The sequence below is a fragment of the Eleginops maclovinus genome, chromosome 5 (genome assembly GCF_036324505.1).
Source record: "Eleginops maclovinus isolate JMC-PN-2008 ecotype Puerto Natales chromosome 5, JC_Emac_rtc_rv5, whole genome shotgun sequence".
Classification (NCBI taxonomy): Eukaryota; Metazoa; Chordata; class Actinopteri; order Perciformes; family Eleginopidae; genus Eleginops; species Eleginops maclovinus.
The window spans coordinates 2,071,971-2,093,704 of record NC_086353.1 but is presented as its reverse complement, the minus strand read 5'-3'; the positions used below and the strand labels follow the sequence as shown (position 1 = coordinate 2,093,704).

The 21,734-nt window shown below is 43.4% G+C and overlaps 1 protein-coding gene across 6 annotated transcripts in view; it reads right to left on the bottom strand.

The window, feature by feature from the left end:
- The window catches only part of usp34 (ubiquitin specific peptidase 34), a 51,261-nt gene that overhangs the window by 6,081 nt on the left and 23,446 nt on the right, over window positions 1-21,734 (bottom strand). The window contains exons 21-67 of one of the 6 annotated variants that reach the window (XM_063883870.1): window positions 20,758-20,912; window positions 20,252-20,365; window positions 20,026-20,125; window positions 19,552-19,714; window positions 19,340-19,466; window positions 19,099-19,249; window positions 18,893-19,014; window positions 18,263-18,478; window positions 18,029-18,157; window positions 17,657-17,779; window positions 17,152-17,235; window positions 16,801-16,887; window positions 16,503-16,703; window positions 15,886-15,968; window positions 15,768-15,808; window positions 15,493-15,617; window positions 15,113-15,265; window positions 14,467-14,571; window positions 14,265-14,359; window positions 13,488-13,792; window positions 11,989-12,152; window positions 11,820-11,885; window positions 11,019-11,165; window positions 10,491-10,547; window positions 10,073-10,150; window positions 9,765-9,859; window positions 9,151-9,323; window positions 8,895-9,045; window positions 8,578-8,656; window positions 8,443-8,496; window positions 8,271-8,366; window positions 8,120-8,184; window positions 7,948-8,023; window positions 7,497-7,544; window positions 7,332-7,397; window positions 7,160-7,240; window positions 6,785-6,870; window positions 6,128-6,296; window positions 5,831-5,905; window positions 4,813-4,964; window positions 4,240-4,393; window positions 4,062-4,106; window positions 3,769-3,873; window positions 3,167-3,314; window positions 1,832-2,136; window positions 995-1,324; window positions 114-271 (exon numbers count right to left, since the gene is read on the bottom strand). In XM_063883870.1, coding sequence (XP_063739940.1) covers window positions 114-271; window positions 995-1,324; window positions 1,832-2,136; window positions 3,167-3,314; window positions 3,769-3,873; window positions 4,062-4,106; window positions 4,240-4,393; window positions 4,813-4,964; window positions 5,831-5,905; window positions 6,128-6,296; window positions 6,785-6,870; window positions 7,160-7,240; window positions 7,332-7,397; window positions 7,497-7,544; window positions 7,948-8,023; window positions 8,120-8,184; window positions 8,271-8,366; window positions 8,443-8,496; window positions 8,578-8,656; window positions 8,895-9,045; window positions 9,151-9,323; window positions 9,765-9,859; window positions 10,073-10,150; window positions 10,491-10,547; window positions 11,019-11,165; window positions 11,820-11,885; window positions 11,989-12,152; window positions 13,488-13,792; window positions 14,265-14,359; window positions 14,467-14,571; window positions 15,113-15,265; window positions 15,493-15,617; window positions 15,768-15,808; window positions 15,886-15,968; window positions 16,503-16,703; window positions 16,801-16,887; window positions 17,152-17,235; window positions 17,657-17,779; window positions 18,029-18,157; window positions 18,263-18,478; window positions 18,893-19,014; window positions 19,099-19,249; window positions 19,340-19,466; window positions 19,552-19,714; window positions 20,026-20,125; window positions 20,252-20,365; window positions 20,758-20,912 — 5,902 coding nt within the window. The remainder of the gene's footprint in view (window positions 1-113; window positions 272-994; window positions 1,325-1,831; window positions 2,137-3,166; window positions 3,315-3,768; window positions 3,874-4,061; window positions 4,107-4,239; window positions 4,394-4,812; window positions 4,965-5,830; window positions 5,906-6,127; window positions 6,297-6,784; window positions 6,871-7,159; window positions 7,241-7,331; window positions 7,398-7,496; window positions 7,545-7,947; window positions 8,024-8,119; window positions 8,185-8,270; window positions 8,367-8,442; window positions 8,497-8,577; window positions 8,657-8,894; window positions 9,046-9,150; window positions 9,324-9,764; window positions 9,860-10,072; window positions 10,151-10,490; window positions 10,548-11,018; window positions 11,166-11,819; window positions 11,886-11,988; window positions 12,153-13,487; window positions 13,793-14,264; window positions 14,360-14,466; window positions 14,572-15,112; window positions 15,266-15,492; window positions 15,618-15,767; window positions 15,809-15,885; window positions 15,969-16,502; window positions 16,704-16,800; window positions 16,888-17,151; window positions 17,236-17,656; window positions 17,780-18,028; window positions 18,158-18,262; window positions 18,479-18,892; window positions 19,015-19,098; window positions 19,250-19,339; window positions 19,467-19,551; window positions 19,715-20,025; window positions 20,126-20,251; window positions 20,366-20,757; window positions 20,913-21,734) is intronic. The other 5 variants (XM_063883874.1, XM_063883871.1, XM_063883872.1 and 2 more) reach the window with 5 other exon arrangements.

Below are 21,734 nucleotides of genomic sequence, written 5' to 3'. Positions count from 1 at the left end.
CGCAGAGGAGACTGTGTGTGTGTGTGTGTGTGTGTGTGTGTGTGTGTGTGTGTGTGTGTGTGTGTGTGTGTGTGTGTGTGAGTGTGTGTGTGAGTGTGTGTGTGTGTGTATACCTGATGAGTGTGGTCCAGCAGGAGCGTCCGTCCAGGCAGCGCAGGTAGCAGCTGATGGTGGTTTTCTTGAACTGCTTCACGTCCTCCAGCTCCTCCTCTCTCATGTCGGCTCGCTGCGCCACGAACAGCTGCATCAGGTTGAACAGCTCCTCCACCGCCTGCAGGGGGTGGGGGAGGGGTGGGGGGGGGCACAGGCTGGTTTATCATCTTTAACATATTGGGTCTTTCAAATCAAATCCCTGGGAGAAAACATTCATTTCTACGGTGGCCCTGGAGGTCAAAAGAAGACAACATTGTCAAAATGTTCCTTTACATCCCTTTGGTTATTTACAGTTTACTAGAAAAGTGTAAATGCTTTCTAGTAACATTTAAAAGTCTTATTTGATTGAGTTGTTCTGCAGTATGTGCTTGTAGACAGATATTATTTTTATTTTGCCTTTATTCGATATTTCCAGTCATGTTCTCTGCCTTAAAACTAAATACCAAGAAGTGGCATGAACCAGCTTTAGTGAGAAATAAAACAGTTGCTCAGAGTCAACTTTGAAAATGAGTGCTCTCATTTTCATTAAGAATAAAAAGAAATCTGTACATGGAATAAAACATCTCCAAAATGAGTTTTAAAATAAGTAATTTGTATATTTTTAAAGGTTCTGTTTATTCTGTGTTCCTCTGGGTGCTGGTACGTCAGTCTGCTATAAAACTCCCTAAAGTCTATAGCAGACTAAAAAGCGGAATATGTTTTGCCCAAGGACAACATGCTGTGAGGAGGTGGGATCAGACTGCTGACCCCCTGATTATCCCCCGAGTTACAGACGCCCCCCGGATCAGATGCAAAAACTATCTCCCGCTAACACAGATCTGAGATCAGCCGCTGCACTCACGCCGGGGTACTGGCTGGCGTGCGGCGTCAGGTTCTTGAAGGCCCACTGGATGTTCTGGTGCGAGGCCAGCTGGCGGGTGAAGGCGGGCGACTGCTCGCAGCACATGCGCAGGATGCCGTAGTAGGCGGGCAGCATGCCGCGGTTGAACAGCACCACCTCCTGGTCGTCGTGGTCGGCCAGGATGTAGTTGAAGGCGATGTTCTTGGTCACCACCGGGTTCTGCACCACCAGACGCACGTTCTCCGGACAGTCCACGCACATGTTGTACCAGAAGGACAGCAGCGCCTGCTTGTTGTGGTTGGTGGCGATGGCCGGCTCAGACAGCTTGGGCTGGAGACGGAAAAGTAATGTGAGGACATTTCAGATCAGAAAGTACTGATTCCAGAAGAACGGGAACCAGAAGCAGAAGCTTTTTTATCTGGCAGCTGAATAAAAGAACATAGGAAGTAACAACGTTCAATCAAAAGATAAAATACCATACAAAAAGATAAATTCATACAAACATAAAGATTAATTAAATACAAATATTTGTATTAATATGAAAGAAAAGAGCCATAAAAATGAAAACAAATAGACGAACAGAAGTAAATATATGCATTTAAAAAGATTACATCAAAATATAGATTTGAAAATAAGAAGTTCAGCAAAACATTTCATCAAAAACAAAAGAAACCCGTTGTATTTTAAGAAGTTAAAATGATCAAACATAAGAAAACAGGAAGGAATGTGCAATAAAATAAATTATATTAGTACATTTGTATTAACAAAGAAGTCTATAATGAATAAGCAGAGCAAGCTTTCCTCGTTCAGACCACATTGAGGGATATCTGGGTGTACCTGGAAGAGGTTCCAGAGGTCCATGAAGTATCCGGAGAACATGAGCTTCTCCGTTTTGGAGATGAGGCAGTAGGTCATGAAGCTGAAGTACTGCACCAGCTTCGTGGTGCCGTGCACGCTGGCGTCCACGTACAGCTTGGCGCGTCCCAGCAGCCCCAGCAGCAGGTTGTAGACCTGGTGCAGCACCACCGTGGTGTCGGGCGACAGCGGCAGCTCGCGGGTCGGCAGGTGCAGCGAGCGCGTCGATCGAAACATCTGCCGGAAAGAGTTGCTGGGGATCAGGGAGACCAGGAGGTACGCCGCCGCTGCAGGACGAGACACCGCTTCAGTTAGTCACAGGATAAGGTTTCACTTTTATCATATTATAGAGATATGGTCAAGGACGTAATCAGAATCAGTCACTACTATTTTATACCGGGGGATTTGATCTCTGGAAGGTTGTTCCATTTAAACATCAATAATAATAATAATAATAAATATAAATAATAACAATAATAAACATCAATAATAATAATAATAATAAATAATAATAATAATAATAAACATAAATAATAATAAATAATAATAATAATAAACATAAATAATAATAATAATAATAATAAACATAAATAATAATAATAAATAATAATAAACACAATAATAATAATAATAAACATAAATAATAATAATAATAAACATAAATAATAAATAATAATAAACACAATAATAATAATAAACACAAATAATAATAATAATAATAATAAACATAAATAATAATAATAATACACATAAATAATAAACATAAATAATAATAATAAAAAATAATAATAAACACATAAATAATAATAAATAATAATAAACATAAATAATAATAATTAATAATAATAAACATAAATAATAATAATAATAATAATAAACATAAGAAAAAAGGAGTGAAAATGAAATAAAAATATAAAAATAAATATTAGAACTTCAGTAAAAATGTGCAATAATGAAATGAAATAGAAATATTTCTATAAACATCTAAAGTTAACATGTGCAATTAAATAAATAATAAAATATATCTAAATATTTATATTAACATAAGCTTATTCAAAATGTCTCGTAATAAAATAAAGTACAACATTTACATACACTTCAGAAATAAAGAAGGAAGGAAGATGAAATATAATGAAATAAACTGAATATCTGCACCAACGCCTTTGCAGGAAACAAAATGAATATTTATGCTTTATATTATATTTATACCAGATGATGCAGATGTTGGCTCTTTAACGGCCACACATTACCCAGAGACCCTGAATGACACAAACTTAAATCAGAGTCAGATAAACTGCAGAGAGCTGAGGTTCTCACATGTGCGGACTCGGGGATAGTTGTGAGCCAGCAGGAAACGCTCCACCCAGTTCTCCATGTTCTGCAGAACCCAGCTGTGAGCCAGTTTGTTCCTGGGAGTCTGAACCGCCAACCAGTCCAGACACTGGGACGGGTTGTACTCGATCACCTGACGGAGGAACAGAAAAACAAACATGAAGACACACAATAAAACAGATCAGTGTGGGACTGATCTACCTGACCTGTGAAGAAATCTTTGCTACGTGAGTGATGTTTAACTTAGATTCAATTCATTCATTCTGAACTCGAGTTGAACAGCTTTTTAAACACTTTGGAAATGTCAATAATGTCCGGTACTATTTAGAACAATAGATAAACAAAGAGTCTTTTTGTGGATGAAACGCTCCTTCAGAAAGGCAACTTTAGAGTTTATATTCTGTTCCTTTTATCTGGGTATTGTGGGTAAAGAATAAAATCCAAGAACTTTTTGGAAGATTGGAAGTTACTCAAATAAAAACTTATTAAACACACTTGACTAAAGTTGATCACTAATGGTTCATGTATGTTACAGCATTAAAAGACAGTTAATACACTTTGAAAAATGTTCAGTAAGTGTGAGTTACCTCCCAGATCCTCTGCAGGATGTAGGAGGCGAAGGAGGGCATCCCCGGAGGTCCGCCTGCAAACTCCATCAGCATCGTCAGCAGCTTGAAGAACGGGTTGGCAGCCTGACGGAGGAAAGAGGAGCTACATGTTATACCTTCGATAATCAAGGGTCATATTGAGCACATCAACACCGGAGGGAAGAACTGCAGGAGGGAAGGGGACTCGAGATTCCAAAGAGTAGTTAGAGCTCCACAGGAACATGTGTTTCTGTTTTCAGAGCTGCAGATACAGCCGTGTGTGTTCTGCTTACCTCAGGAGTCAGCTTAGCGATGGAGGTGAAGAGCATGGACACAATCTGCAGAGAGATCACATCAACCGGGAGGAGGTTAAATAAAAGGTCTGTGTGTGTGTGTGTGTGTGTGTGTGTGTGTGTGTGTGTGTGTGTCTGTGTGTGTGTGTGTGTGTGTGTGTGTGTGTGTTGAACATACGTGCTCGGCGAGGCGGTTGTTATAGCGACAGAGGCTGAAGATGAGGTTGCAGGTCTGCCGGATGTTGATGCCGTCTCTGATGTGCTGGAAGAGGAATGGGAAGCCTTTCCCTCCGGTCAGCGCCGCCATGTCGCTCTGAGACAGAGTCAGGTGTCTGCGGAGGAGAGAGACGAGAGGCTGAAGCTCCAGTCCTCATCCCTTTGGGTTCTCAGGTTCGTTCAGTTCATCATTTATAAACTGTATTAGCTAGTGGCTAGACTTTCTAGTAAAACAATTATTAATCCAGTCCCAAAAGTTGAATTAGTCCAGGATACCGCTATTCTTCATATTCAGAGACAGGACTGTAGTGTCTGAGAAATTATCCACAAAAGGCTCCACCTCTCTTAAAAAAGGTAAAGAAGACATACTTCATCAATAAAAACTGTAAGGTAGAAATGTGGATTACAACTGGTTTAAAGTCCATTTATGTCAGCTGTTGTTGGAAGAATTTGGGAAAATAAAAGAACACAACTCCACAAAATGCGTTTCAGATATTATCTAGACTTTTGCTCCATCGTCATCCTGCCCTCGTACCTCTCTGAGCGCGACTGCTCCACCAGCAGAGCGATGAGGGCGATCATCTTCTCCAGAGCAGCAGGGCGGTACTTCTCCTCGGCCAGAGACAGGATGTCTTCCTCTTCGTCCTCCTCCTCCCCCTCCTCCTCCGACAGCACCTCCACCTGAGGCTGAGGGAGAACACTCTACTCATCATCACGTAACATGCATGTAGTCTTTGACTCATTTTATATTACGTTATACTTCTATTCTACTTCAATCAGAGGAGTGTATATCCCTTTTTACTCCACCACACTGAAGCTACTCTGCAGAACCAGATTTTAATGTAATCGTCCATCGAGTGGTTTGATACTTTTACTAAAGTACATGTTAAGGATACCCCGTCTACCAACGATCATTATTACACAGCTTAGATCAATACTCGGTTCTGATTGGTCAATTCATGTGACACGTTGTTAGTACAGTAGTACAGACCGCTGCAAGCACTGTAATGACCGTAGATAAGGAGGATCAAAAGAGAAAGAGGTTCAGATAAAACCCCAGAAGAAGACTGACAGGAAGTCAACAGGAACACGGGCTGGGCTCTGCAGCGTTTAAGGACTTGTTAGTGGATCAGAAACTGTGAACAGACTTGAACAGTTACAGAAAACCTCGATCAGTGCTGCCGTAAAGTTGTTGTTGTCGCAGTTCCAGCCGTTGGCGCGCCATGGAGAGGAGGTTTTTTTTTCTTAGCCGCAGAAATACGATGGTTTTTGAGTCAAAAATATCATTTCAATTAATATCAGGAGTCAAGTCGTTAGTTTGTTTAGTATCTGGCCGGGTAATAAGCGGGATAATGTGCAGCGAGACGGTCATTATGGGGGGAAGAACACTCGACAGGAGGGCTTAAGGCTTAATTATTGCACTATTAATAATAATAATGAAAAAAGAGACACCAAGAATAAAAGCAAAGTACCGCTGGGATAAACATCCACTCAAATACTGCGTTTAAAAAAATCTAGTTTGTTGTGAAATATGAATTAAATGTTAAACTCACATTCTCAGGGCCTTTGGTTCCCATGTAGAAATGCACCATGATGGAAATGGCTTGAAGAGACAACAGGAACTGACTCTGCAGAAACAGAACAGACATCAGGAGAAGACAAGTCATCAGAACTTCAGACAACAAAGCAACATGGTGACCGGATAGTTTCACTTCAAATAAAAGAAACGGTTGTTTGTTTGTTTGTTGTTTGTTGTTTGTTGTTGTGCCTGTGGATGTGACGATGCATTTGGTAAATAAAATAACATTAATTTAAACTGATCATCCTTCAGTTCGGAAGGAGAGACCCACCTCCTCTTCTCCCATCTTGGCAAACTCGTAGAGGAAGGCGAAGTACTCCGTCAGGTGTTTGCTGTGCGGCTTCACCCCGTGCTCCATGATGGACAGCAGCGTCTTCACGAAGCGAGTCACGCAGGACCGGCTCCCGATGTCCTCCACCGGCCCGTCCATGTCGTCGGAGCTGAGACACGGGGAGAACAGAGCGAGCGTGTAGGTGAGGCATGGACGAATGTCTAAATATGTGCAAAGTGTTTTCCGTGTCTGTGATGTGGAGACGTAGATCTTTCTCAGAGTCCAGAGGGACGGAGACACTGAGGGACACACGGCTCCTGATCTTGATGTCTTACGTTTATATAAATGTTTATTTTATCATTATTATTTAATCTGATGGATCATATTTGGAGAAATGTTCCAAATGTAATGCATTTCATTCACTGCTTTGGACAGGAAACAAGAGGCTATAACACGTGTAAATATTGGCTTCTTATTCATAAGGTTGGGTTTCAAACTGAAATGTATTAAATGGAGGTAAAATAAAATAAATGAACACTTGAAGGGAAAGGAAGTCAACAAATGTCTTTTTTTTTTAAGAAGAATCGAAATCAAAGCACCAAGCAGATTCCTATTTTCTGCCGGATCAACAACAACAACCAGTCACGTGCGACATACCCGTCCTCCATGCCGGGCTGCAGGTAGAGGTGAGCGTGAACGGGACGCAGCCTCTGGATGACGTGGATACACAACCTCTGGAACATCTGGAGGAGAGAGGCAGAGGAGTGTGTGACATGAGGAGAGGTTAAAGGATATGAAACCTGATGAAATATTGTTCGGACGTTATATATCCATCTATTTCTAGCTAAGGAGGTAGCGAGAGGAGCTGGAACAGTGTCGTGTCTAATGAGAAAACAACATGAATTTACTGTAATGCAACCTTTAAAACCCAGAGAAGACGCCCCCTACAACACTAAGATCCAAGACACATCATATCCTAACATTTTGTCCATCCTTAGCTTCAAATAAAGTCGTATCAGAAGAATAACTCACCTGTCGGACGATCTGATTGGGGCACTTTATGAGGATCTGCATCGGCCACCAGTTATCATCAGCCATCCGATCCAAAAACCACTGAGACACAGAGGAGTTAAATACAGTAAATAAAGGAGGACCACCACGCTATAATACTGAGAATAAATAACGGTTAGAGCCGGTGTCTGACCTCGCAGGCGGCCTGGCTGTTGTTGAACTGTTTGGTCAGGAGTTCGATCCACTGCAGCATGGTGGGCTGGAGGACACAGAGCGGGACGGAAACACATCAGTCAGTTCATCTCCACTCTCACGAGAAGGAAAATAAATGTCCTACAACGAGGTGAGAGTGCTTTACCTTCTCCTTAGAGTGGATGAAAGTCTCGAGGACGAATGATGTGCTGAGCTGTGAAGAAAAGAACATTTAAAGTAAAGAAATGCAAATAGAAAAAGTCTCTGACAGCAGAATTTACTCTCCGTACTATTGCAGCAAAATCAGAAACAAGCACAGTGTCTTAGATTATTGTCAAAATGTCGATAAAAAAGTGATATACAGAAATATACATCTTCCAGGCAGCAATAATACACATTTTAAGAAGTAGAGTTCATTTTTTGAAATCATTTGTACAGTAAAATGTAAAAAATTACACAAAACTGAAGTTCATAATGACATAAAGCCTGGAAAAGCATTTACTATGTTAGAAAAGACACAAACTACATAAAACGTTGTGGCGATGACGATTCATTCTGAAAAGGAAAAGTGACATAAGAGGTCAAAACTAAAATCATAATCCTGTATTATTTCTCACCTTAGCGGTCATGAGGGAGACGGCTTTAGGGTCGGGTAAGGTGCTGGGGATGCTGCTGCAGAGCTGCCACATGAAACTGCAGGAGAACAGAGAATAAATATAATGTGGAAGAGGGGGGGGGGGGGGGGGGGGGGAGAGGTGTCAATCTTTCAAAATAACTCTTTATACCGACCCAAAGTACGTGTGCTCAAATATGTTTTTATCCTGGAGGAACTGCATGTTGTCGTGCCAGATCCACTGCAAGAGGCAGACGTTAGAGGTTAGACGTCACCATTCATTTATGGACCTTCATTTAAAGTGTATGAACAGTGAAAGCACGGTACCTCCAGCAGGTCCGGAGAGACGTCAAAGCTAAAGTCCTTCCCGTTCTCCTCCTCCAGCTCCACCCGCTTATAGAAGAGCATGTAGGCACTGTGCGTCTGCGAGATACATTACAGATTACTACCACCTTCTGGAGCAAAATGACAAACAGAGGCAGACTTTAAACACCCTCACCTTCTCAAAAGAGAAATCCATGAACTTGTCGGTGACGGAGTCGTAGGTTTTAGTCTGAAAGATAAAAGTCGTGTCAGTGAAATCCAGAAGAGAATCAAATGTTTGTCTGTGTATTTGTTTTACTGCAGCCCGTACCGTCATCTCTCCACCGAAGCACTCAGAGGCCAGCTGGGCCGAGTCGAAGGGCTTCACCTCGGCATCGTTGAACAGGTACCTGAGAGAAGACTCGGTTTTAAATCCACCTTCATATCTGAGCGTGAAGGTTTTAGAAACACGGTGCAGAAAAGTGATGTCTCACTCAGAAAAACCTAAAATATTTCCACTTTTGTGTGTGTGTGTGTGTGTGTGTGTGTGTGTGTGTGTGTGTGTGTGTGTGTGTGTGTGTGTGTGTGTGTGTGTGTGTGTGTGTGTGTGTGTGTGTGTGTGTGTGTTATTGTCACAGCCCTGCTCACCACTTGTTGTTCTTGTAGGCGTGCGGGTTGACGATGTCTCTGATGAAGCTGTAGTAATGGCCGCCGTCTGCCGTGCCCGTGTGAACCGTGACGCCGATGAGGTCGTACTCGTAGCTCTCCGTGACCTTTGCCTCTCCCTCTTCCCGAAAACCTGCAACACGTGTCAGACAACGCTCAGGATCTCATGCAGTATGCCTACATCAGAAATGTACTGCAAGTCCTCCACTGTCCAAGTGGTTGTGAGGTTTGGACGAACCCTCTTTGCGCTCTCCTTTGCCCATGAGGAAGTCCTCGGTGTAGGGCGTCATGTCGAGGCGCAGCGGGAAGGAGAAGTGTGTGTTGACCTTCTCCTTCATCATCGTCACCATGTTGAAGGTGTATCTCATGGTGTTGAAGCTCAGGATCCGGGGCAGCTTCTTGAAACACGCCCTGAGGAAAGAGACGAAGTACGGAGTGAGATACATTACAGATGAAGCTGTGAAAATATATCCGTTTGCAATATTGCATTTTATTTTGAAACTTGTAGGAAAAAAGGTATTAAAATAAGTTGGTTTGCAGTATGTTTTTTGTGGAAAATAATTCAGAAAGGCGGTTAAAGTGCTATTGAGAACAGTTTTTAGTTTCTGCTCTTTTGTTTGATTGGTTGTTTCAGTTATCAGTTAGTAGGACCTCTGTTAATTGGTCGAGGTCAGTAAGAGGGCGGGACCAAGTCATGCAGGAGAGACATGACATGAAAACATCAAATCTAAAGCAGTTCATAAGGATCTATTGAGTAGCAGGGTATCATCATCTACCCTGAACACCCCATCATCCCAGAAACAGGCGTCAGGACGCTTCACATGTTAGTTTAATCGAGACGAGTCCACAGACCTTTTCTCAGCGCGGACCTTCTTGCCGCACTGGGAGCAGGTGTACATGTTGTCGCCTTCAAGAGTGTCCTTTATCGTCACTTCATCCAGAGATTCCTGGAGGAATAAAACAGCAGAAAGAAATAATATTATGAATGTCAAAAGACTTGATAAGAAAAAGTATTCAGACCGTGGAGAATACTCCACTACAAATAAAGGTCCTGCATTAAAACCTTAACTTAGGGAATCGCTTTTGTATTTACGTAGATTATTACGTGCAATTTCATTAGTTAGATTGCAGCCCCATCTGATACTGATTTATAAACTCACGTAGATGTTCTTCATGTCCGCCACTTGACATCTGACAGTGTAAAACTCCTCTGCAGTCTGACTGACGTGGTCGCAGTCCTGCAGGGAAAAACAAAGCATGAAAAATCACTAAAACCGTCCAAAACTGAATAAATAATTCAGCACTAGGTTCACTTTCAAACCCTTGAAATATAAAACTTTAACCGCTGCAATATATGTGGAAAATGCATTCAAAACAAATGAAGATTATACCCTAAACTGAACATCAGATCTGACAATTCTTTGATCAGAAATATTTCAAGGGTAATTAAAACAGAGACGAGAATAAAAATGCAAACAAATAAAATAATAAGTACATTTTTTATGAAGCTCAGAATATTCAAGAACTCGAGAAGTTAAATATATTAATTTAAAATCAGATGAATCTTCTCAAACTCACCAGAGAGACCACATTGTTGGTGATGACGCCTCCAAACAGAGTCTTCACCGTGTTTTTCTGTGAAGAACCAAATGAAACGATTCCCATTTTTAAGCCAAACTTCAAGATGGTAAATACGTAAACACAGTTATGCAAAGTAGATACTTTGTAGGCTGATTGAAGGGCTTCTACAGTGTGTTTTATTTGCACATGTGCTTAAATGAGCCCAGCGATAGTGTGAGGCTGTCCCAGAGTCTCCAGCATTAATCCCACCAGAGGAACAATGGCTCCCAGAAACACACTGGATTCACTTTAGCAAAGCTCAAATTGAGCCAGATCATCGTCCCGGAGGACTTCTGACACAGAGTGTAGCGTGCAGGCAGGTACGTTTCTACATGTTTGATTGCGTTTATAGATTTTAGGATGTATCAGATGTATGATGAACAGGGTTTAGTCTTAACAAGGCATCAGGGTCTCTGCTCCCTCTCACTGTGGGTGTGACCAGGAGTTATTGGTCTAATGTGTGTGTGAAAGTGTGTGTGTGTTTACCAGCTCCTGGGACATCTCCTCGATCTTGGTGATGAGGTCGGTGAAGAACTCCGTCATGTCCTTCTGCTCCCCGGTGTTCAGCGGCTGCTTGTCCATCGTGTAGGTTTTACAGAACGGGCGAGGGTTGTACGCCTTCCTCTCGCTCTCCTGCAGACGGAGGAGGAGGAGGAGGAAAAAAGTTAAGGGAAGGTTTGAGTCGTGTTGTTCAAGCTGTCTGCAGAGCGTCAGACACAACAGAGGCATTCAAAACAAAATTTCCCAATTTGGGATCAACAAAGTACTACTCAATTTTCACTCTAATGACATTCTGATATCAGGGCTGAAACTGAAGCTTACTGTCATTATCAATTCATCAAGTAATCATAGACAGGTCATCATCAGGAGAGGAAACACACTAGTTGTATAACCTTGATTTAGTTCACTGAGGCTGTCCCAGAGTCTCCAGCATTAATCCCACCACAGGAACCATGTCTCACAGAAACACACTGGATTCACTTTAGCAAAACTCAAATTGAGCCAGATCATCGTCCCGGAGGACTTCTGACACAGAGTGTAGCGTGCTTGTAAACGTGCGTCTTTCTGCTAAAAGGTGGTACTTTTTATAATTGATATGGTCTGAGGATGAGCTACTCCTTCAACCTTCTGTTTGAGTCCTTCTTAAAGACAATAAAGCACTTGAATCGAGAGCAGCTGTGCACGTTTTCCACATTTACGGTTCCTTTTTTCTCTGCTCTCTGTAGAGTTAATATCAAAATCCAAAGTACAGGAGGATCTTAAGGGCAGTTTGATGTATAAACTCACCATGAGATATGTGAACATCTTCTGCAGCTCCAGCAGCGTGGTCTTGTGTTTGATATCCTCAGCGTACTGCACACGCACAAACACACACACACACACAATAAGAATCCACACTGTCTTTGTAATCTGAATGATGTTTTCCTGCCCTCAGTTCGTCCTGAAGCGCACTGACCTTGGCTGTGAACACGGCCTGCCGGGCCTCAGGGATCATGTAGAGCTGCTGGATGGTGGAGGCCAGGTAGCACGTTGCCCCGAGGTTAGTCAGACCCACGAAGCGGCACTCGGCCCGAACGTCGTCGTGGGGCCAGTAGTCCCACTTGTACGGAGCGTGAGAGGCTGGAGGAACAATAACACAACAATGAGGGGCATGTAGACTGTTTGTTTGATGATGATGTCTCGCAAACAACAATGAAATGTACATTAATCAATATTTCTATGAACTATCAGACATTTTTTTAGCTTTCTGTTGTAGTTTTTAGGCACATTTACTGTGTAGTTCACTGAGGCTGTCCCAGAGTCTCCAGCATTAATCCCACCAGAGGAACCATGGCTACCAGAAACATACTGGATTCACTTTAGCAAAACTCAAATTGAGCCAGATCATCGTCCCGGAGGACTTCTGACACAGAGTGTAGCGTGCAGATTATTATATATATGTTTTGTATATATAGATATACTTGTATATGTAGTTTAGGTAACGCACTTTGAAATGCCGTAGTGTCTGAAATGTCCTAAAAATATCAATCTTTTGACAGTAATGATTTGTTTACGAGGAAATATCTACCCGCGTATGTGTGTTTTGTGGAAAAAGGTAAAAAAAAAAAAGCTTAATATACTGTACACTGCCCGGCCAAAAAAAAGGTCACACTCTAATATCCGTTGGACCGCCTTTAGCTTTGATCACGGCACGCAGTCGCTGTGGCATCGTTTCCACGAGCTTCTGCAACGTCTCAACATTTATTTCAGTCTTTCATTTTTCTTAGATCTCGTACTGATGACGGGAGATTCGAACAACTGCGCAAAGTCTTCTCCAGCACATCCCAAAGATTCTCAACCGGGTTCAGGTCTGGACTCTGTGGGGGCCAATCCATGTCTGAGAACGATGTCTCATGCTCCCTGAACCACTCTTTCACAATTTGAGCCCGATGGATCCTGGCATTGTCCTCTTGGAACATGCCCGTGCCATCAGGGAAGAAGAACTCCATGGATGGAATAACCTGGTCATTCTGTATGTTCAGGGAATCAGCTGACCTCATTCTTTGGGCACATTGCTGAAGCTAGACCAGACCAACTGCAGCAACCCCAGATCATAGCCCTGCCCCCCACAGGCTGGTGACCTTTTTTTTGGCCGGGCAGTGTATTTTTAGAAATAAAACAAAGCCGGACGAAATAAAAATAACAGAAAACATACTACGCTGAGCAGGAAGGGGAGGATCTTTAAGAACGCCTCACTAACACGGAGAGTTCATGCACCTCTTTAAATCTTCAATAACTTCTGTCTGACAATCACAGAGACATTTCTATCTGAACAGCAAGCTTCCACATCTAAAGTGAGTTACATTTTGCAAGCTGTTCAACCCATTTTAAGACAAGTTAAACCCTCCTAAATCCCCTCAAATCTACCCGGTAACAAACTTTAGAAATAACAAGATGAGTAGGCAGTGTCCTCACCTTGCATGTGCTGGGACATGACCCAGTTGTGCAGCAGCCGGTAGTTTTCCACAGATCCCTTCACCGTCTCCACCAGCAGGTCGTAGGCGGCGGCCCGGGCGGCGTGGGACTTACATTTGGGCTGAGCGCGGTCGGCCAGGCTGGGCAGGAGGAAGAGGAGGTTGTGCACGTCGCGCAGGAACTCCTGACCCTCGCGGGAGAACTTGAAGGGAGGCTTGTGTTTGAGGACGCTGGTGGCGAGTCGCAGGAGGCCGGTCAGCCCGTCGTCCTCGATCATCCCATCCTGCTGGTCCAGGATCTCACGGCTGCAGGAGAGACCAACAACACGGTCATGGTCTATTTTATTTACTAATCAAACATTTATTTTCTAGCTGTTTTTGTTCCTATTAAATTAATCTTTATTTAGTGTAATTATTTAAGTTACATTTATTCTTTATGCTTTTATTTTGAAGGCGGTTTTGGACACTGGATGGTTTTGACCAGGGGAAAGTTGTATAAATTGGACACAGGTGATGTTGGGATTAGCAGGGAAAACACAGGAGAACTCATTGTTTGATGGATTATTCGAATGCATAGACAAAAAATGCAAAAAACAACGTTCATGCCTCGACTTTGGATAATTATCCCCTGGTAAGATTCGCTTTCCGGTGCCTCAGCAGCAGTTTTAGTGCGAGTTCATTTCCAAATGTATTTCAGCGCTACAGTGGGGTTCATTTTCATGCATTAACAGTTATACGACACATATGCATCTCCTGTTTTCAGTGCACAGACTCTGACCTCCGGATGCAGTCGGCGAGGTGTCGGGCGAGAGCGTCCAGGTCGAGCAGCGTCGTCTGCAGCGGGGCGGCCAGCGACAGAGAGGGAGAGACCTTCTGTGAGTTCAAACAGACCAACACTAGCAGCAGCTCAATGACACGACACAGCAATGCTACACAAATATTACATCAATATGATCATCATTTCTGAGGCAGTGTCCCACCTGGCTGGCGTCTTTAACGTGGATGTTGTCGATGAGTTTGCAGAGCAGCCAGAAGTATTCCTTACAGCCCGTCCTCAGCAGAGGCTCCTCCTCATAGTCCTCCACCTGCAGGATGCACAACACCATCAAACTCTCTTTTTAACAGCAGAGTGCATCCTCTAATCACTGAAGTGTAGTCATTAAATCACAGTTTGGGAAACAGCTTCTGCAGGAAACTACAAACTACCCGCAGCCCGGGAGTCTATAGTGGTGACTTAAAGGTAACCTGTTGACCTCTGAAAGTGTTAATGTGCCTACAAAATAAAAGTTGCAAATAAAATGTTGCAGAAAAAGTGTTTTGAGACGTTTGTTTGACCTCAAAGACAAATACAGAGAATACTGATACGTAACATTAAATGTAAACATAACTTTTGTTTGTTTCCTAAATTAAAAGTATAAAAAAGAGCATCTTTATTCAAAGTGTGTCCCAGAGTCTCCAGCATCAGTCCCACCAGAGGGAGAATGTCTCACAGAAACAGACTGGTGTCGCTGTAGCAGAACTTAAAAATTGAATCAGATCATCGTCCCGGAGGACTGCTGACACAGAGTGTAGCTCGCAGAGGAGAGAGTGAGGGGGTCATCTACAGAGTGTGTGTGTGAGACTCACCCTGAGTGGTTTGAGGGCCTGTGCGTCAGGCAGGAACTTGAGGAGCGTGGAGGCGGCGAGCAGCAGGAAGGATCTGTTGATGGACTCTCCGCTCTCCAGCCCCGACAGAGAGAGCTTGTAGAGGCCGTTACACGCCTCGTGCCTCACCGCCGGCTGGAGACAAACACCACACAGACTCAGAAAGAAGGTTCATAGACTTCTACAATTTACTTCTTAGCTCTGATCCACAGATGGGAAGTCTAACCGCTGCTTAAAGAGTTCTCTAATTCATGTAGCTTCAACTGAACTCCGCCTGTGCTCTTCTTCTGTGGTGTTCGTTTGATCATCACCGGTCGTGCATGAGTTTGTTTTACGCAGTTGGAAACGGTTCCCAGACTCACCTCAGGCACCAGCAGCGTGAGCTTCTTCAGCCAGTCGTGGAGATGGTCGCTGTCGGCCAGACTGGACTTCACTGTGGAGGAGCAGTGGGCCCAGCTCACCAGCAGCCACATGGAGTAGTGAGTCACTGGGGGGGAGGGGGGGAAGAAACATCAAGGTCAAATAAAACAGCTGGGGTTGTTTGCTTTTTCTGCATCAGGTCCATTTCTGATTGAAAGATGCTGGTTTCTTTATTCTGCTTTAGAGTTGTATCACTGTGTGTAAATGAAGTGCTCACCTTCATGACGAGACCTGTGGTCCGACTGAGCTTTCAGAACCCTATTGAGCAGAAAACACATGTAAATGATCCGCCACATATGTAGTATTAAGACCAGAGGAATGTGTGCAGTGCTCACCTGTGTGCGAGGTTGTCGTAGGTGTAGGCCACGTTGATCAAGCGCTGGATGAGGTTAGTACCCTGAACCAGGCTGAGGAACACCTGCAAACCATCACACAGATCTTGGTACCACTTTACAATAACACTACCCTTATGAAGGATTCATCAAGGGTTTATAATTAGGCTTTAAACACTTTATTAATCATTAAGAACCATTTATAAACCAGTTCTCACATAGTTCACACATCAACACAGGCTCACTATTTGGTAAGAGGACTAAGCCTTATATTGGCTACCTAGCTTCCTTCCTCTTCTTCATCAGCCAGCATCCTTGGTATTGGTTGTTCACCGAGTTGATCCCCCCCCCCATCCATCTTCATGTTTCTTGGCATCTCTTAAGCTCAGTAGCCAATATCAGGCTTAGTAGTACAGATAAATGTGGGCTCACTATTTAGCAAGCAACCAGTCCCAGTTGCCCTGTTTATCTCGCGTCTTATAAAAGCTTATTAATGATTTACAAAGTGTTCACAACCTAATTAATAAATGAATTACAAACTATCTTATTGTGGTGGTACCCAGATCTTTAAATCCCAGAATGATCTCTTCACTTGTGAGCTTTTCTAGTCGAGCGTTTACCTCGGTGAGTCGGGGGATGTGCAGACCCTTCCCGTGCTCCACGGTGGACTTGCGGGATTTGCTCGGCCACAGACGTTTGCGCTGGCTGTCTGCGAGGCCGGACCAGGAGAAGACATCGTGGTAGGCCAGGTCCAGGTCTGCAGGGTCAACGGCAAACTGACAGATCAACTTCAGCAGGCAGGCGAGGCAGTCCAGCAGCCACTGCAGAGGAGACGGATGGGCAGGAAGTTAATATTATGTACTACAAACTTTCCCCTTCACTGTTTATTCTACTCTAAAGGCCGGTATTCTCTCTCACCACAGTCCAGGACTCCTGGTCTTTGGGCTCCAGGATACCCGAGTTGAAGATCTCCAGGAGAAGCTGCAGACCTCCAGAGGAGACAAACTGGAGGACAGAAGGAAAAAGGTTTAATGTAACGATAACTGTTTCTATTGTGTGTTTTAAAATCCTACATAAAGCAGGTTTGTTTTCACTGATGCACTTTGGACTGCTGGTTCAGATTGAGGTGATTTATTTGTATAGATTTGGGAACCAAACATGTTGTCAAGAGACCGTAATGGAATAAAATCAAGTTTCTTGGGGTCGTTACTGTCTGAAAACAACAGCTCAATAAAGTTTATTTTCTCTATCAGAGGTAATGTGCTGTACCTTGCAGCTCCAGGTGTTCTTGCTGTTCTCGATTTGATCCTCACTGGAGTCGTCCGAGTCTGGATACAGGTCGCTGTAGCTGCCCTGAACACACAGACACACACACACACAGTTAGATTTACAAACATTAGAAGCAAGTACCAAGAATATCCAACTACGGAGTCCAGAAATTTGTGGTTTTGCATTATTATTCATCAGATAACATTTATTATAATATCAAAGATCACTGCTTAGTATCAATGATTTATCCTTTAATATCTGTCAATATTCTGTCATGTTTTAATAAGTTTCTGTTGTGTGTTTAGGTACAAATGTACACGCATACAAAGAAAAGTCAGAATGATTACTTTTATTCTATCTATGAGGCTTTTAGGTCACTGGTTTTCTGCTTCCTGCTCATTCTGCCACAATATTGTTCAGAATTAATGCAAATTACAAAACAGGAAATATGAAAAAGACCTATCTAGACAGTTTTAAAGATTAAAAACACGTGTTTTATCCTCACAGTGGATTCTCTGTGGATGCGTCTGTTGGGTTTTCCCAGAGCCTCGATGATCTCCAGAGCGTAGAGCAGCTTGTGGGGGCTTTTAATCCTCAGCAGCTCCTTCCAGCACAGACCCTCCCCATTCTGCACAGAAACACAGTCAGTTCACAGTTTGCCAACAATTTAGGCAGAACAAACACTACTGCACACGTCTTCTTGACTTGCAGTAATACATCTTGAGTGATAACGTTTCAGAAGTCATCAGAAATAACAATAAACTGATGAAGGTTTGAAGGGTTTTTTCAAGAGTTGACTATAAGTGAAGGGGACTCGTTGTGTTTGGTTCTGCATGCCATCTTCTTCTGAAGGTTGTTTGGACGTGTGGGGACTGACCGTGTCGTCTGAGATGTTCTGGAAGGCCTGAAGCATCTTGGGACATGTAGGAAGAAGCATCAGCAGCTCCCAAACCCGACGGGACAGATTCTCTGCGTGGAGGTGAAGCTCCTCGCACAGAGCACTCTGCTTCAAACACAAAAACACACCTTCATTGTTAGAAAAGGTTGTTGTCCTCGTTACGAGTTGCTTGAATTAATACTTCAAGTCTGACATGCCAAGGTGAAAACACACCTCTGGGTTTTCGTTGAGCTTCTCCGTGTTGGGGTTAGGCGGTTTGAAGCAGGCCAGCATCTCCAGCAGGTCGAACAGCGTGGTGAGGTGCGGCTCCTGCAGGAGCAGCAGCATGGGGATGTGCTCCTTCTGAGGGGGGGGCAGGCAGGAGGCCGGCAGCTGGACGCCCTCCCCCTTCCTCTCCCTGCGAGGAGCTCCCAGAGACACAAACACCATCTGGGAAAGAAACCAGACATCAGGGATCAGCTGGGTTGTACATTTCAAGAGCATTGAGTATAGCTGGAAATAATGCAAAAATAAAAGTAGACTTTGGACATCATCCGTCCAACAGAACTGAGAAATGTTTTTAATTTGGGGTTTTTATGTCATTATGCAACCACTTGGACTCACACTTTCAAATAGACATTTATAATATCCATTCGTATTCATATGTGGATCTAACACTTTGATCTGGCGTCTTTTTATTCCATTTTCTATTCTTAATATTCTTGTGCAAACTCTCTCTGTCATATCCTGTGTTTCACTCTTATCGCTCTCGGTGCTCTGACTCCTGGCTCTTCTTTGAGGTATTAATAAAGGTTTATCTTATCTCTTTAGGCATCTACAGACACAGGGAAAGAAACCAGTCACCTGCATGTCTTTGAAGCCGAGCTCATGCAGAGTCTTCTCGTCGTAGTCCGTGGTCAGCTCGTGGCCGGAGGAGATCATTCGGACCGGGCCCATCAGACCTCCTGCAGGCGAGACACACACTTCTAAATTAAAGGTGAGCATGCTGACAGTCAAACAGCTGTTGGAGGAAATGTTTGTTCGCAAATAAACAATAAATGAGTGCTGACCAGGGAAGTCTGCGGGCTGCCGGCCGCTCTGTCCGAACTCCTGCAGCTGAGCCTGCTGGTTCATCTGCTCCTTCTGCAGGTTCTCGTACCAGTGGGTCACCTCTGCTCGCAGGTCGGCCACCTGGTCGCTGGGGTACATCTCGATGGTCATCTGCAAAAAGACAAAGAGGCTCAATCCACTGGTGCAAAAGGTGGATAACTATATTAGAATGTCAATAGAGTGCAGGTGTAGATCTGTCACCTTGTCAGGCAGCCCTGCAGGCTGACAGACGATCCTCAGAGGCAGGGACTGTTTGTCGCTCAGAGCCTTCAGGTGGCTGCTGATCCCCGTCCCTTCGATCTGCCACTGCCGCAGGTGGTACGCAAACCTGACCGAGGACAGGAAACAAAGTGACGTTTATACACAGTCATTCACGTCCTCTCTCCTGGTGTGAAGCGTCCTGCGGAGCGTACCTGCGTCTGAAGGCCTCCAGGTGAGTCTTGAGCATCAGCAGCCCCCTCTCAATGCTCGTCAGGCTGGAGTGGGCGTCCTTCTCCAGGTTGGCCGAAGCCAGCAGCAGACTCTCCATACACTTCCTGATGAACTCCTGCTCCTTCTCCAGCCCCGTCTTACCCGCTGGAGAGGTCATCATGCAAACAACATGACGTACAGAGACACAACGCAGGATAAAACCGGACAGCTAATCATTTCGTCACATGGGAAAACTCTGAATTAACCTTCACTATTATTGTTTGATGTGCTTTGTATCTTGTTTGGGATCCGTTTGTATTTATTTCCCCCTGATATTTGAGATCTTTGATAGGACTATCATCTTGAAAAGCTTATTTTCAGCCCTCCTGCTTACATAAACATAGATATGGAAGTATTTGCATCACAGTGTGTGAAGTGTGTGTGTTCTCTTGGTGTAAACGATGGAGTAAACCAACCGTTGATGTAGTAGGAGTTGATGTACTGGATGGCAGCGCGGCTGATATCTGCAGACTGAGCTCTCAGAGCGATGCCCCACAGCTGGTCCATCCCACACAGCTGCATACACACACAAACACACACATATGTGAGTCGAGTGATGGTGACTCTGATTTAACTTCAGGCAAGATGAGTTACTGCTCTGTTTTTAGATATTGTTTTAGATATGAAGTAGAGATTGAGTACCTCACAGCTGGAGGCGTTGTCCAGGGCGCTGGTGGCGAGGCGCGCCAAGTTACAGAGGTGCTGGAAGAGGTTGAGGCCGGTCATACTGATGGTCTCTGGTTTCAGTTGGGGCATCTGGAGACACACACACGCACACACAGTTACATAAACACACAAATATAGAAACAGCCCAACAAAGAGCTACTCCAGCAGAGCACTAACTTATAAACAGACTGCCTCTTATTATTAAGTGCTTCTTCTTCTATCATCTGACATAGGATTCAATACACCTGATCTGCAGCTTTAATTATAATAATTACTACTGGGGAAATTAGTTTGTAATTAAGTCTGGGAAATAAATCGGTCGTGCAATTACAAAACATTATGAATAATAACAGATCTACAATATATTATTTAATTCTAAAGCCAGTAAGTTGTTAAAAAATGAATACAAAGAGGCTCAATTGACTCATTTGAAGATTTTAAAACGTAGATCCTGTGGTGTTTGAGTGAACCTGTGCTCCTACCTTCTCCAGGAATAGATGTTTGTAGGTCTCCATGCCCATTGCATGCTGGTCCTTGCTGCGGACCTGATTGAGAAACCAGTGCAGAGCGTCGTCGTAGCACTCGGCATCTTCCACCAGGCAGTGCCACAGGATGTCAACCTGCTCCAGACTCAGCCCTGAAAGACACAAACACACAGGAGCTCAATCAGGGAAGAAGACTGGTGTGAAAAACTGCACTTTTCTCAATTGTTAGGGTTTCTTAAAGTCCCTCAAGCTACTTTGATTCCTAGCATGTGGTATGATCCTAACAAAGGGGTCCCAGCATTCACAAAAAGGTAATGATGATTAAACGTACAACAACGTTTGTCACACCAAGTTAAAACCAACAGTTTTATCTTAGCCAGGTTTGATTTTCCTGTGAAATACTGGATAATTTCACCTCTTTATTGTCACACAAGCACCACACTACTAAAGCCACTTTCCTTTACTTTAAGGGACCAAAAGGTTGGGATCAAACCATAATAATATGTCTGATCAAACAGGGGTTCTTTGTGTTTAATTCTATGATCAACTTTAATGAAATTACCCATCTTTATTACATGTAAAAACTGAGAGATTCAAGATTAAAAAATGAGCAAAACTTGAGATTACACTGAAAAAATAGCTAATAATCTGTCAATATTACAGCTTCTCTGCACCAGTGTACCACAGTAGATTTAGATAAGCCGTTTATTTCATTTATTATTCCTATATTTTGTAGTAGCATTGTTAGAGGGAGTCTGAGAATAAACACACACAGGGGTCTCTAGATATCTAGCCAACTCTCCAGAACAATTGGCTAAATACAGTGGTATGCAAAAGTTTGGGCACCCCTCTGAGATTTCATGACAATTTGCTTTTCCTTTATAATAGAAGATCACAGCAACAACATTTGTTTTCCTACAAAGATGTAGACGTTTTAGTGTTTTCCAGACCAAAATTCTTAGGGTAGCATTACA